Source organism: Hypanus sabinus, chromosome 29, assembly GCF_030144855.1.
Source record: "Hypanus sabinus isolate sHypSab1 chromosome 29, sHypSab1.hap1, whole genome shotgun sequence".
Lineage (NCBI taxonomy): Eukaryota > Metazoa > Chordata > Chondrichthyes > Myliobatiformes > Dasyatidae > Hypanus > Hypanus sabinus.
The window spans coordinates 34,703,386-34,719,913 of NC_082734.1; the positions used below are offsets into that span (position 1 = coordinate 34,703,386).

Consider the following 16,528-nt stretch of genomic DNA (forward strand, 5'->3'; position numbering starts at 1 on the left):
TCTGGTTTCTCCGGTTCATTTGATCGGTTTATGGGATAAAGGAGGAATTGTTCCGTGAGGGGAGATTGAGCAGCCTGAGCTAGATTATCTGCTTAGAAGAATAAAAGGTGATCTTACTGAAACATAGGAATTCTTATGATATTTGACAGGGATTTGTATAGAGTCAAGGGTCATAAATTCAAAACAAGAGGGGTAGCCTTTTGTATCTGAGGCAAGGAAAGACTTCACTCAAAGGGTTTGAGGGTAGTGGTGCTGAGTTAAAAGGTTGACATTTAATTGGATGATTGAGTAAGTATGGGGTTTTGATAGGCATGCTCCTGCTTTTATTCTATGTTCTGAATGGTAGAATTTGTTAAGAAGGTAAGCTCATACTTGTGTAATTTTATCTCCTTTTTTAAAATCTGCTAAATCCAAATATATAGAAGACAACGACAGTAAATATTGAGAGTTGTCTTCAGACATGGAACACTGGGCTTTTTCAGTGCATAAGTTTTTTGTTAATTAAATCTTGACACAAATGGTGAACATGCTTCATTGGCTAATAGTTGTAGACGATAATGATTGAAAATAAACACACATAAACACCAAGTGGTTCTTTTGAACCCATCTCTTATGAGTGATTTGGTGACTTTACACTGTTTTTTTTTGTAATCTCCACATAAACTTTCCTTTCCTAAAATCCATTTATGAACACACTTCATGGCTCTTTTTGTCATTATTGTTTTATTTTTGTGTAAACAGTCCAGATTATTAAACAATACTTAAACATACTTTCTTTGGATCATTTGTACAGTCCTCTGAATTCGCTCATCCAATACTTTACCATGATATTAATGGACCCTAAAAAGTTCAGATGTTGTGTGGAAAATGCAACTTTTGCTCTCGTCATTCGTTCAAGATGGTACTCTGTCATAAAATCTTGCTCACACCCCCTTCAACTCATCCCACCTTCCATTTATCACTTATGCGCTGAGGGCAATTTACTGTGGGAGATTAAACTGCACATCTTTGGGGCTGCTGAGAACATGGGGAAATCTACATTGTTGCAGGGAGAATATGCAAACTCTACACACAACAGCTGAGGTCAGGATGGAACCCAGAACGCTAGAATAGTGAGACAGCAACTCTACTGAATGGGGCGCTGTATTGCTTCATGGTCAGTTGCATAATTAAATTAGCTGTTGCCTTCAAACCATCTATAATTATAGTATGAAACTTTTCTTTGGCTGTGAAGTGCGACAGTGTGTCTGCAATTGAAAAATTGCTCTTTAATTGGTCTTCAAAGAGCTGGTATTTGGCCATTACTGGTGCAGACTTGGGGCAGAAATGAAGCTGCAGGGCCCAGGTCTGAGAGCAAGGATAAGCCAACATTTGGCTGATATAAGTGCAGGGCCAGATTGAAAAAAATCAGGGTGATAGAACCAGCGATAAGGGACAAGATGGTGTTCAGCTTGTTGCTCCAATAGGTTTACTTGTCTCTTGTGCTGAAGAGCCTATGGTCTGGAACTTACGGACTCCTGGACCGGCTGTAGTAATGAATTGTCTTTGTGGCGGTAGACTCACTTTTGTGAAGTTTAGTTCTGTGTTATTTGTTTACTTTTTGACGTTTCCATGATTTACACAAATTGGGTGTTTGACTGTCTATCTTTAATAGGTTATATAACCATATAACAATTACAGCATGGAAACAAGCCATCTGGGCCCTTCTAGTCTGTGCCGAACGCTTACTCTCACCTAGTCCCACTGACCTGCACTCAGCCTCCTTTCCTTTCCTGTCCATATACCTATCCAATTTTTTTAAAAAAATGACAATATTGAACCTGCCTCTACCACTTCTACTGGAAGCCCATTCCACACAGCTACCACTCTCTGAGTAAAGAAGTTCCCCCTCATGTTACCCCTAAACTTATGCCCCTTAACACTCAACTCATGTCCTCTTGTTTGAATCTCCCCTACTCTCAGTGGAAAAAGCCTATCCACATCAACTCTATTTATCCCCCTCATAATTTTAAATACCTCTATCAAGTCCCCCCTCAACCTTCTACGCTCCAAAGAATAAAGACCTAACTTGTTCAACCATTCTCTGTAACTTAGTTGCTGAAACCCAGGTAACATTCTAGTAAATCTCCTCTGTACTCTCTCTATTTTGTTGACATCTTTCCTATAATTTGGTGACCAGAACTGTACACAATTCGCCCTCACCAAATTCGATTTGGTGATAGAACCAGGTTCTATTGGGTTTCTTTGTTTTTGCGGTTGCCCGTAAGTACATGAAAGTCAAGGTTGTATGTAGTATATATACTTTGTTAATAAGTGTACTTTGAGCTTGTTTGTCTTTTATAGGCGATATATGTCACATCATGGTCAAAGCCTGGTGAGTGCTCTGCTCTTTGCAACAGGGCTGTGGCTTGCACTGATATTTGTGATGCGGCAGATCCTCAAAGCCCTTCTGTCTTATCATGGCTGGATGTTTGAAGAACATGGCAAAGTGTCCACAACCACCAAAGTCTGGTTTGTAAGTGCTGACACCTCAAATAATTTCTCGTTAATCAGTTCAAGAAAAAACAATCGCCTCTCCCCATTTTATCCCTAAGCCCAAGTTGACAAAGGTACTCAACTTTGGGACCAATACTGTGCTCATTTGCCTCTTACAGATGTATATACTAAGAAGTAGCTGATTCACAGACATCAGACTGACTTGTCTCTTTTCTGATCAAGTATGTAAATTCTGATTGAAATACCCTTGAAATGCATCTGCAAGTGGCTATATCAGCTGGACTGTCATTTGAACTTGGGATCTTCTTGGATTGCACATCTTAATTACTGAACATTTTTACACAGCTACATTTAGACAATAAGTGCTATTTTCTAAATATAGCAAATTCAAATGGAAGAATCTAGTGAGAAGAAAAGGCAAATATAACCATAACAGGTGCTTTTGAATTAACCAGAGGAAATTTGGAAATTCAATTTGTGACTCTGTCTGACCAAGCAGCTAGAATTTGGTAGTATGACAGTGACATCAGTGCCTCTGAACCTGTGGGGGGGTGGGGGGTGTGGGCGGTCATGTCGACTTCAGAGTTGGTGCTCCCAATTACTATGTTAACATGCAAAGACAAGTAAGCTAGTTCAGGGGTCAGCAACCTTTACCACTGAAAGAGCCACTTGGACCCGTTTCCCACAGAAAAGAAAACACTGGGAGCCGCAAAACCCGTTTGACATTTAAAATGAAATAACACTGCATACAACGTTTTGTTTTGCCTTTATGCTATGTATAAACAAACTATAATGTGTTGCATTTATGAAATTGATGAACTCCTGCAGAGAAAACGAAATTACATTTCTGCATGCAACAAAAACATGTTGACCTCCGAAAAAAAGACGTTGGGTTGAAGGTTACTTTTAAGTAAAATACTCAACGTCTATTTGAGTCCTTCTTGTATTTATGAAAAACGCCAAACTTAAATTTGCCGCCAGCAGCAAACCAAAAATAACGTCAGCCAGCTGTCAACCTGAAAAATAAAAGGACTATTTCACTGAACAATGAAAGCATATGAATATACGTAAAATAATAGGCAATTAAAATATTTATCATCCTTGTTCAGGTTGACTCACACCTGACAATGCAGTCGTATTCAGTAGGGATGGATCGATGCTTAGGGGAGTGACCAGGAAGGATAATGTGTTTTTTTCCTCTCTGAACTCGCAGAAGCGTTTCCCAAACGATGTTTGCATTGCGATGATTGCCCAATGTAAATACTCCGAATTTATCATGTCGTGACCTTTTTTGAACTCTCTCAAATTGGGGAAGTGAGACAATGTGCCTTTCTGTAAATCTCTGGCAAGCAACGTCAACTTGCGCTCGAATGCCAAAACATCCTCCAACATGTGCAGGGCTGTACGTCCTTACCCCGTTGAAGAGCTGTGTTCAGCGTGTTCAGGTGCGCTGTTATGTCTACCATGAAGTGTAGCTTTTCCAGCCACTCTGGCTGTTCCAGCTCAGGAAAGGTGAGCTCTTTGCTGCCCAGGAAAGTTTTCACTTCTTCCAGACACGCGACAAAGCGTTTCAGCACCTCCCCTCTGGACAGCCAGCGATAAAAACACGTTGTAGCGGTTGCTACACGCAGTCAGTAAACTGCAGTCAAAGATAGCTTTATTCGAACTAAACAGCCTTGCTTTTAAGCCTCCCTCAACCCGCCCCCCATGGGCGCGGATGCTGCAAAAGACACGTACTCACAAACCCCCGTAGGCTATCTCCCTTAGCCTGAACGCTGGCTAATTGTGAGCCGGTTCGGATGTGTCAGGAAATGGGTCGCCACAAAGTCTTATTTAGATTGTACAAGATCACCATAATCTTCAAATTTAGATTTACATTTCAAAAACTAACAAACTAACATAAAATACATTTTAATTAAATACTGACCATGTAGCGGTGTGCTACACGCAGCGCTAAAATTACGACACGGAGTCGGTAACTGCAGTCGAAGGAAAAAACTTTATTCGAAATCTTCAGCCTCACTTTTAAGCCTCCCTCAACCTGCCCCCCATGGCGCAGAGGCTCCAAAGCTCTGTGCTCGCAAACCCCCGTAGGCTATCTAATTGTGAGTCGGTTCGGATGTGCCAGGAAAAGGGTCGCCACAACCAATTATTTCCCAAAGCAACAGGGAGCCGCAGCACAGACGTAAAAGAGCCACATGCGGCTCCGGAGCCGCGGGTTGCCGACCCCCGAGCTAGTTGAATACCTGGCTGTCACTATGTAATTTATTTTGGATGTGAGAATAACCTTGCAGTTCAGTTTAATCCATTTGCATTGGAAAGGCACCTCAAAGAATTAGTCCTCGCTCAAGTATGAGACAAAATTGACAAGCAATTTTTAATTTGAGTTTCTTTTTCAGACTCTAGTGAAGATTTTCTCGGGTCGTAAACCAATGTTATACAGTTTCCAGACCTCCCTCCCACGTTTGCCTGTTCCAGCTGTGAAAGACACTCTACGAAGGGTAAGGTGACTCTTAAAAGTCAAGCAAAATTTACAGCGTCTTTTCAAAATTGGAAGTTGTCATGTTTTGCAGTAGATTTAATTTGGTTTTTTTGACACTGATCAACAGCAAAAACTCATTCATGTCAAAGTGAAAACATATCTCTACAAAATGATCTAAATTAATTACAAATATAAAACACAAAGTAGTTAATAAGACCACAAGGTATAGGAGCGGAAGTAGGCCATTTGGCCCATTGAGAATGCTTTCCCCATTCAGTTACTGGCTGATCCAATTCTTGCAGTCATCCCCACTTCCCTGCCTTCTCCCCATACCCTTTGATGTCCTGGCTAATCAAGAACCTATCTATCTCTGCCTTAAATGCACTCAGTGACTTGGCCTCCTCAGCTGCTCATGGCAACAAATTCCACAGATGTACCACCTTATGACTAAAGTAATTTCCCTGCATCTGTGTTCTAAATGGACGTCCTTCAACCCTGAAGTTGTGCCCTCTTGTCTTAGACTCCCCTACCGTGGGAGATAACTTTGCCATATCTAATCTGATCGGGCTTTTTAACATTCAGAATGTTTCTATGAGATCCTCCCTCATTCTCCTGAACTCCTAATTGATCGCAAAAGTATTCAGCCCCTTTAATATAACACACCAATTCACTGATGCAGCTAATTAGTTTTAGAAGTCACATAATTAGTTAAATGGGGATCTGTTTTTGGAGACCTGTGTGCAGTCAAGGTGTTTCAATTGATCGTAGTAAATATACACTTGTATCTGGAAGGTCCAACTGCTGGTGAGTCAGTATCCTGGCAAATACTACACCATGAAGATAAAAGAGCAACTCCATGAAAAGCTTATTGAAAAGCACTAGTCAGAAGATGGATACAAGAAAATTTCCAAGTCACTGAATATCCCTTGGAGTACAGTTAAGTCAATCATCATGAAATTGAAAGAATTTGGCACAGCTGTATATCTGCCCAGAACAGGCCAGCCTCAAAAACTGAGTGACTGTGCAAGAAGAGGACTCATGAGGGAGGCCACCAAGAGACCTATGATAACTCTGGAGGAGTTGCAAGCTTCAGTGGCTGTGATGGGAGAGACTGCACATTAAAGAACTGTTGCTTGGTTGCTTCACCGGTCACAGATTTATGAAAGAGTGGCAAAGGGAAAGCCACTATTGGGGGAAAAAACTTGGCAAGAGTTTGCCGGAAGTCATGTGTGAATGTCTGAAGTCAGCTGGATGAAGGTTCTATGGTCTGATAAAACCAAAATTGAGCTGTTTGGCTGTCAGCCTAAGTGTTATGTTTGTCCTAAGCCAAACACAACATATCACCAAAAAATGCACCATCCCTACCGTGAAGCATGGTGGTGGCTGCAACATGCTGTGGCGATGCTTCACTACAGCAGGCCCTGGAAGGCTTATGAAGGTAGAAGGTAATGAATGCAGCAAAATACAGGGAATTCTTGAAGGAAAGCCTAATGTAGTCTGTAAGAGAACTGCAACTTGGGAGAAGATTTGTTTTTCAGCAAGACAATGACGCCAAGCATAAAGCCACAGCTACACAGAAATGTTTTAAAAACAACAAAGTTAATGTCATGGAGTGGCGAAGTCAGAGTCCAGACCTCAATCCAATTGAGAATTTGTGGCTGGGCTTGAACTCATGATCCCCATACAGTGTGACAGAGCTTGATCAGCTTTGTAAAGAAGAATTGTAGTGTCCTGATGTGCAAAGCTGATAGACACTTATCTGTACAGACACAGAAGATGAATACTTATGCAATCAGTTATTTTTTGCTTTAAATTTGTAATTAATTTAGATAGGTTTGTAGAGATCTGTTTTCCCTTTGATGCAAGTCTTTTTCTGTTGATTAGGGTTTAAGAAAAAGCCAAATTAAATCTAAAACAATGAAACATGAAATCTTCCAAGGGGGTGAATACTTTTTGTAAGTGTAGCTAGACATATGCCAGTAGCTAAACACTGTGTGTGAGAGCCAGGACTGAGTTGGAGAGGCATGAGTGAGTATAATTGTGAAACCTATGGATTATGAACTTGACACCCTTTAACCATTGTCCCCTGGGGAGTAAGTAGGATATTATTTGTTTGTAGGTGTTGAAAAATCACCAAGGAATTAAGTAGCAAAATAGAGCTGAGTCAAATGCCAGGAGCTGAGCCAAAGTAAACTATTTAAGTTTGTATCAGATGTTGGTGTCTAAAGCCTGAACTAGATGAGACCTCAGCTTCAAAATGTGTAAAGGAGTGAGCTGTATTGACGATATGTTGGTGAAGGACAATAAATAAGCAGATCATGATGGCACTCAGTGTGTAATACGTTTTTGATGGTACTGATTTTTTTTTTTATAAATTCAATTTCTAACTAATGTCCTCTCTAAAATGTCTGACTGGGCAGAAAAGCACGTTCAGTGTCGGTGTCTCCCCTTCCCTAAAAAGTGCTTTCACCAGTGTTGGCCCTTGTGGCCCTTCAAGCTGCACCGCCCAGTAATCCCCTGATTTTAACCCTAGCCTAATCAATTTACAATGACTAGTTAACCTACCAACCAGTATGTCTTTGGACGGTGGGAGGAAACCGGAGCACCTGGAGGAAACCTATGCAGTCACAGGGAAAACATACAAACTCTTTACAGTGGTGGGAATTCAACCCGGGTCACTGGTACGATGAAGTGTCGTGCTATGCTACCATGCTGCCCCAGTTAATCAATTATTTTTAAGTACTTTAAGGTTACTTTTTGATTTCTGTTTATGGTTGTATGAGTGTATAGGAATTAGAAGCTTTATCTCCTGAATGCTGGAAGGGATCTTTACAAATCTTTTGATTCTCCTTGGGAATGCCTTATCCCTTTAGAGAAGGGGTGGAGGGTGACCTGAAGCAGGAGAAAAGTGTAAATGGGAGCCACGTCTGCTATGGCTGTTTAGGCTTCAGTTCTTCAACCTGAACCTTAGTGAAGAATTGGACATAAGAATTTTGAAAGGCCAGTTTCAATGAAATCTGCACCCCACAATATACTTCCTATTTAAGGCTCGTGTTCAATTGTGATGACTGCTATTAACTGCTTTTTGCTATTTGGAGCTAACCACTGAGGCATGCAGCCACTCAACAACATGATTAGTGTAGCTGCATTCTGTTTTGTTAGCTGGTAGTTTTGGAAGCAGCATGCATTTGTGCTGTGGAGCACATTGATGCATTACACAGTGCAAACATAGGAAGATGTGGGATCACAATAATTAAATGTATTAGAGAGAGAATTATTTCAGCATTATTTTAAATTGATTATTAAACTGTTTTATTACCTTCTGCAGTTGTTTCTTTTTGTTCTGTGAATGTAACCCAAATGTTCACAACAAGAAGTCTTTACCTAACATCACTTGACATGCTGAGGTATGGTGAAATTTATTGTATCCCCTTTAAGTGTTTAAATTCTGTTCTCCTCTGTTTTCTCCCTCTCTTTCAAGTTTTTGGAGTCTGTGAGGCCACTGATGAATGAAGAAGACTTTAGACGGACAAAGGCACTGGCTAAAGATTTTGAAAGGAACCTGGCTCCTCGGCTCCAGTGGTATCTCTTACTCAAATCGTGGTGGGCTAGTAACTATGTAAGTTGTGATGTATCATACTCAAATAATGCCTTCTTATATAATTGCCAATGTATTTTTCTTTATTATTACCAAATAAAGATTATAACATTATAGTACTGTTCTTTGGAAATAATTGTGAGTATGGATTTGATACGAGGCATTGATTGTGTGGATAATCAGAGGCTTTTTCCCAGGGCTGAAATGGCTAACACGAGAGGGCACAGTTTTAAGGTGCTTGGAAGAAGGTACAGAAGGGATGTCAGGGGTAATTTTTTTTTTATTCAGAGAGTGGTGAGTGTGTGGAATGGGCTGCCGGCAATGGTGGTGGAGGCAGATACGATAAGGCCTTTAAGAGACTCCTCCTAGATAGGTACATGGAGCTTAGAAACATAGAGGTCTATGGGTAACCCTAGGGAATTTCTGAAGTAAGTACATGTTCAGCACAGCATTGTGGGCTGAAGGGCCTGTATTGTGCTGTAGGTTTTCTATGTTTCTTGGCTGTCTCTTGACTAGGCTGGGAGCTCTTTCAATTGGAGTAGCGCAGAGAATTGATTCTGTATATTTGGTAGGAAAGACTAGAGAAACTTGTTATTCTCAAGACGGTATATCAAACTGTGGTGTTCAAAATTGTGAACCTCTGACAGAGTAAATGAAGAAAATTTGATAGTAAGGTTAATTAGCTGTGGTCACAGATCTAAGCCAATGAGTAAAAAATGCTGTGCAACTTGAAGTCTCCGACAAATTACTCCCAACACGTTACCTGTGGAACCAGAGGAGCTAACATGCTTGACTGCTGTTATATCATTAGCATGCGAACCCACGTCCACACTTTGGCAAGTCTGATCACTTAGCTGTACTTATACTCTTGGCCTGCAGGCAGAGGCTGAGGACTGCAGCACCAGTGGTGAAGACAGCAAAGGTATGAAGGACTGCTATCATGTTGTCATGACATCATGCCACTAAGCTCTCTCTCTTCTTCTTGTACTCTAACTTGTGTTTTGAGATGCACCTCACTGCAATGCATCACCCACAATTCTCTGCAGTTTCTTGCAGACATGGGCAGAGGACTTGCCATGCCAATCTTTGATGCATTTGGATAGTAGACACAATGTTGAAAGATCTCAGCAGATCAGGCATGTGTGGACGGAACAATTAATGTTTTGGGCTGAAAATCTTCATCAGGACTAGAAAAGTTGAGAAAAGAACCGGACTATAAAGATAGGTAGGGGAACACCAGCTGACAGGAAATGGATGAGCCCAGATGAGGGGTGAAAAAGAATGATGTGAGAAATTAGGTGATAAGTGAAGAAGGAATCTGAAAGGAGAGGACAGTAGACCATTCAACAAAGGGATGGAGGTGATGGCCAGCCTATGAGTGCAGGGTGGGCTGGGTAAGCAAGGAAAACAGCGGAGTTGGTATAGAAAATATGAGAAATCAACGTTAATGTTGTCAATTTGGAAACTACCAAGACAAAATATGAGGTGTTGCTCCTCTAACCTGCGTCTGGCAGAAGAGGAGGCCTTGGACAGGTATGTCGGAGTGGGAATAGGAAGTAGAATTGAAGTGGGTGGCCACTGGGAGATCCTGGCTTTTGTGACGGATGGAGTGAAGATGCTTAATGAAGCAGTTCCCCAATATGTATTGATTTTGATGCTTCTGGATATGATATTTCCTTTGGATCCTCAATAAAAATTGGTGAGGTACATATACAAAATTTCTTTAGCCTCCTAAGGAAGAAGAGCTTCCTTGGCTGTGGCGTCAATCCTAGGAACTTGAAGCTCTCAGTACTCTCAACTTCAGCACCACTGATGTAAACAGCCCCCCCCCCCCCCACTTTTCCTGAAGTCAATGACCAGTTAATTTCTTTTGCTGACACTGAAGGGAATGGGACCATGTCCCTAGGCTGTCAGCTTTACTCTGTCGTCATTATTTGAGATGCAGTGGTATTACCTGCAAGCTGGTAGATGGAGTTAGAACAGAACCTGGCCACACAGTTGTGAATGTAGAAGGAATAGAATAGGGACTGAGACACAGCCTGTTGAGGATAATCGTGGAGGTGGTGTATTTGCCTATCCTTATTGCAGTTTTTTGATCAGGGAATCAAGGATCCAGTTGTAGTAGAAAATGCCGAGTCCTGGGTCTTAAAGATTGGAGATGTGTTTACTTGGAATGCTGGATTCACACCACCAGGTTCAGAACAAGTTATTGTCCTAATACCATTAGGCTCCATTAACTTAATTCATAAAATTGTTTTAGGTTTTCATAAAATACTATTATACTTTCCATGTAAATGCTGCAAGAAAATGAATTTCAAGGTTGTATATGGTAATATATGCATACTTTGAAAATGTTTATTTTGAACTTTGAACTGATTAGAAAGTTTTAGGAGTCAGCACAGGTATGACTGGATGAATGGATTCCTTTAATGGCAAAATATTCTGTCACGTTATTAGATAAAGATCTGTACTTGTATAAGCTGGTCAGTATATTATGCCCAGTGTTATTAAGCTGCACAATCTCAGTTGAAGTTGAAATTTTAATTGATTTTTGGCAAGCAAACTTTCTGAACTGAGGATTGATCCAGTAAATGTAGAAAGATTATAACTCGTGTTATTTGCTGGCTTTCTCATTGTGTCATTCCAGGTGAGCGACTGGTGGGAGCAGTATGTTTACCTACAAGGGCGAGAGCCAATCATGGTCAACAGCAACTACTATGCTATGGTAAGGACTTCATACAAATATGAAGAATATCCACTATGTGTAACCTGAGGGGCTGCAACACTATATGTATAATGGAGAAGGAAAAGGTTGCATGTGACTTAAAATGTAGGCTAGAGCATTGACATGCCAGCCAAGTGGATAATGTTCTAAATAATGTATGATGATAAGAATGACAGTTTCTCATCATCTTGTGTTTTGCTCATGCTACTTTGTAAGTACTAATTCACAAAGTATATTTCAGTATTGCTTCATGTCCAGTATGATTCACTGCCATTCTTTGCTAGATGTTGTTAGATTGATCGTGGGGATGGATAAATTGAGACTTATCTGCTCCTACCTATTAACATATCTTTGAGCTGTGACATTGGGTGGTGGCTAGAAGAGGCAATATTTAGAGTTTTTTTCCTTCTTACACAAGCTTATTATGTTGCCATGACTTGACAGAAACCACCTTTTGTACCTGGGATTATCTGTGGTTCTATGGCTCAGGATCATGCTGATCCTTAAACTGTTGAGTTTTGAGGATTTTTTTGTGTGTTTTCTTTAACCAGGAGTAATTGTTTTTCCCAACTTCAGGATTTCTTGTATGTGACTCCAACCACCAGTCAGGTTGCCCGTGCCGGCAACCTAGTCCACGCTTTGCTTCTTTACAGACGGAGACTTACTCGTGAGGAGTTGCAGCCGGTAAGTTCTCAGACCTCTGTAATAGACTTCAGTTAATGACAGATGTGCATGTTTTCACTGTTACAAGGGTATCTAAGGTTCAGGAAGAACTATCTTCACTGGATTTTTTCACTATTTTTCCCTATTGCAGAAATGCTCATGAAATCCCACATTCTTATCTCACAACATATCAATATTCATGAGAAATTGTACAAATAATTTTGAAAAGCACATCGTACATGTTGGTGCCTCTTCTGGGCCTGAAGATAACATATCAACTCTTTCCACCTTCCCTAGCAATGGTGCCAGCTGCCATTTTACAATGCTTTCACTGATGCTAGTTTACTTCTGGGCATGCTTAATTTGTGAATCTAGTCAGAGCATATTAGCAAACTGTTTGAGCATCAAGGGCATCAGAAGCCAGCCCAATTTTCTCTCTGCCTGATGTTCAAAGACACATGCCAGCTTCATGCTAATACTTGCAGCTCCATTAGACCTGCCCTTTACCAACTTAGTCATCAGAGAATGTTAATTTCACGTTTTGATGTCTTTTAATTTAGTTACTGTGCAGTGAATAAACTGTATTGTCTTGTATTTTTGCTTACATTACACATTGGAGGACTCAATCAGCTTTTGCTGGGTAGGTGGATCTCATGAGGTTTGAGACTGACTTGCTTCCTCTACCTGAGGCATTGATAGTTCACTCAGCACAAGTTGCTCGAACTGTTACTGTAGTAAAGCTCTGAAATTTGAAACTGTAGCTCACTGTAGTAAATAAGCATTTGCATGTAGTCTTAACAATGAAGAATGAAGGCCACATATCCAGGGTTGGGAAAGTCTATAGAATGTTAATGTGCCTTTTTCTTACACATCCCTCTGAAAAACTAGTTATAAAGCGGATGCCTAAGAACAGATAGCCCACCTGTTCTTTTTCAGGCATGGTGCTTTGAATTTAAAAGGAGGGAAAAGGAGGAGGAGGCTTTTTAGCTTCTAAGGTTTTCTGCCATTCAGTGAGATGATGGCTGACTAATGATCTTGTTTTGTATTTTCACACTCATGTTGCTGCACATTTGATTAACAAAATTCTGTCAGTTTCAAGTTCAAGTCTTTATCTCCTCCAGCACTAAATGAACACATTTCCTTTGCTACCAACAAGCCTTTGGTACAGCCGGTGGCTAAGCTCTGGATAGACTTTGCTGATGTGGAAAGGGAGAATGGGATGGGGGAAACTCACTGGAAACATAAAGATTGGTACAGAGAATTTGCATTAAGTTACCTGTTTTTGTGCTATATATTCTGTTTGATAAATGGATATCTGTGGATTATTTGAGTGAGTATCACTACATAGCCTCACATAATTGTCCATTTTTCCAATAAGGAAAACTTTGCAGTTATCTATGTTAAGATCACTTATTTTCAAAATTATTTGTTTTGCATTTTTAACTGCATTTTGTTTTAGGTTCTTTGCATATTATCACCCTCCTGTCTCCACTTACTATATATAGTGGGCATATTGGAGCAAAGCCAGAGCTATCTACCTTCTGGTTTGCCCCCTCTACCTGATGGTGTCACTGTGTTTAGAACTTTAAGTATGTTGCAAATATATTAGAAAAAAATTGTTCTTCAAATTGAGATGCAGGTAGAGATTTTGATTCCAGGTGTAACAAGTGTAGTCTTCTGAAAGTTATGGGCAATTCATTATTTCCACCCAGCATTTGCCCATCTGAACTTCAAGCTAGATATTTCGGATTCAAACTTTAGTGAATGTGGTGATTGGTTAAGCTGGTATCCACTCATATTTAACTACTAGTTACTCATGTTATAGTAAAAAATGCTGAATTTAAAAAATTATGTCACAGTATAGAGGATAAACTAATTTGTAATTTTTTTTTTACATTTTTTCCCCTCCAATCCCTGCCCTATTATGGCAACGTGAAATGACTTTTTCACCTCCTAACATCTGACCCTAATATCATGGGTCATGCATGTCCCCCACCCCCACTACTGCCCAACACTCTGTTTGAGTGCAGAGTACTCTGCCAGGGTTCCCTGTACCTCTGTGTTCAGCACAGTGGGAAAGAATGTTCAACTCGACTCGACTGCCGGGCGAGGAGACAGGTAAGATTGAAAGGCTGTGGATTCAGGGCTGCTTGTAACTGCTTGTGGGGAATGCTGCCCACATGTCACACTATTCAGGACTTTAACAGCTCACTTACCAACACTAATGAATGAATTCCTGGTTAGAAAATTAAGAAAGGAAAAAGCTAGAGAGAGTGTAGTGGTATAATTAATTAGACATTTGGATTACTGTACTATGGAGTAGCAATGACTGAATCATAAGCAATATTTCTTCGGAAAGGCAGTCCTAAAATCTCTCCTCATCCATCTTGTCCTCTCTTATGTCAGCAATTGATTGTGGAATTACAGTAGCAGACTGGAATAAGTTTAAAACCATAACTGCGCCCTTGCTACTAGTTGTAGACAGTTATGATCTAGATGTAGACATGGCAGTGTATGATTTACAGGTTTGTAGATGATATCAAGATTAGCGGCTTTTCTAACACTGAGGGAGCTAGTTGCTGGTTGTAGATGACATTACAAGTACAATAGACAGAAAAGTAGGTAGAATTATTCCTGAAAAATGTGAGACAGTCCATTTTGGGAGAATAATAAGGCTAGAATATACTGTATACAGTGAATCTTAAATTTTTAAGAAGAACTGAGGAACACAGGAGACTTTTTTTAAAGCTTCACTGAAGGCATCTCAGCTAGGTAAGATGTATTAGATACTTGCCTTCATTAGCTAAGGCATTGATTACAAAGGCAGGGAAGCTATAGTACAAGAACACACACAAAATGCTGGAGGAACTGAGCAGGCCAGGCAGCATCTGTGGAAGAGAGTAAAAAGTCGATGATTCTGGCTGAGACCCTTCAGCAGGACTGGGAAAAAAAGGACTTGGGGGAGGGGAGAGAGAAACACAAGGTGAAGTTATAGTACAACTACAGTATAAAAGTTGTTGATAAGGTCACAGATGGAGGACTGTCTGTGATGCTGCTCACGTTGGGGAGATTCACCAGGATGTTGCCTCAAATGGAGAATTCCAGTCATGAGATGCTCAATAAGCTAGATTTGCGCACAAAATGCTGGTGGAATGCAGCAGGCCAGGCAGCATCTATAGGGAGAAGAGCTGTCGACGTTTCGGGCCGAGACCCTTCGTCCTGATGTCAACAGCACTTCTCCCCATAGATGCTGCCTGGCCTGCTGCGTTTCACCAGCATTTTGTGTGTGTTGCTTGAATTACCAGCATCTGCAGATTTCCTCTTGTTTGCAAGCTAGATTTGCTTTAGAATCAATAGGGCAGATGACCTAACTGAGATTATGAAGATTGTAGGTAGGTCAGCAAGTGAAAAAGCTGTTCCTTTATGTTGTCTGTAACCAGAAGGCATAGGCTTAACATCATCAGGGGTAAGAGTTTCAGAAGATTTGAGGACATTTTTATTCACCCAGTTGAAATCTGGAATACTCTGACTTGTGGGGATGCTGAGCATTTGAATTGTTACAGCATAGATAGTTATGGCCAAATAGTGGGAAGTGGGATTAGTGTAGATACACAAGGTATTTTTAATGCTGGCAGACAGGAGGCTTTTCCTTTGCAAAGGGGGAAACTTGCTTCCTTTCAGCCTCTGGTCATGCATTATTCAGTAGCTGATGTCCAAGGAAGGGCAATGCTGTTTACAGATCAGCACTTAACTGTCAGCTCTCTGCAAGATAGTATGTGAAAGTAGTGTGGCCATCACCTTTCCATTCTTGAAAAAGATTACAGAGCAAGAAGGGCTATTGAATCATGCTTTAGCTGACCAAAAGAGTTGTTTGAAGATTTGTAGGTGACATCAAGAATTCAAGTACATTTTAATTATTCTCTCTGATCCTTCCCTTCATTTAAACAGAGGTAGAGAGCAGTCCACTCTTTAGTTTGCCTCTCTGTGGAAATAAGAAAGTACATGTTAGGGAAGACCTTAACAAGATCAGTAAAACTGATTCCCCCCCCCCCACCCCAACAACTCGATTTGTTGGAGATGAATAAACATCAGTTTACATTGATCTTTTGCTCAGCATCAGCCAGAGTAACATGTCCCTTTGCTATTACCATCATAAAAATAACTAAATCAGACAGCAGCTGTGAATTTTTAAAATGTAAAGTATTAAAATGGCTGATAATTGTAAATTGTCTAAGGCGGGTCTTTTCACAATCCTAAAGAAGAATGTTTCTTCATGTCACTGATGAGGCTTGGCATGACATCGGCTGGGAAATTATGTCAAGGAACAGGGTGTATCTAGGCTTTAATAGTATTGTGAGTTTAGACTCTTCAGCCCGTGGAATAGTCATCTGATACAGAATGGTGGACAGCCCTGTGCTGAAAAAGATTAAGACAATTACATCCATATATTTAATGACTTGTGAGCTATTTAAATTTCTGTTGGCATATTATGGAAATCATGAAACAGACTAAGGTTGTTGACACATGGTGTCTGTAGTTGTTGAAGACAATGTTCCCCCTCTAA

General features: G+C 40.5%; 1 protein-coding gene across 11 annotated transcripts in view; it reads left to right on the plus strand.

The window, feature by feature from the left end:
* LOC132383234 (carnitine O-palmitoyltransferase 1, liver isoform-like) overlaps window positions 1-16,528 on the plus strand; it is a 120,626-nt gene that overhangs the window by 45,258 nt on the left and 58,840 nt on the right. For 10 of the 11 annotated variants that reach the window (XR_009508577.1, XM_059954144.1, XM_059954145.1 and 7 more), the window contains 6 exons: window positions 2,344-2,515; window positions 4,896-4,997; window positions 8,460-8,597; window positions 11,224-11,301; window positions 11,878-11,985; window positions 13,995-14,082. Coding sequence is in view for 10 of the 11 variants with exons in the window: in XM_059954144.1 (XP_059810127.1) it covers window positions 2,344-2,515; window positions 4,896-4,997; window positions 8,460-8,597; window positions 11,224-11,301; window positions 11,878-11,985; window positions 13,995-14,082 (686 nt within the window). In the remaining variant the exon portion in view is untranslated. The remainder of the gene's footprint in view (window positions 1-2,343; window positions 2,516-4,895; window positions 4,998-8,459; window positions 8,598-11,223; window positions 11,302-11,877; window positions 11,986-13,994; window positions 14,083-16,528) is intronic. The other variant, XM_059954152.1, reaches the window with a different exon arrangement.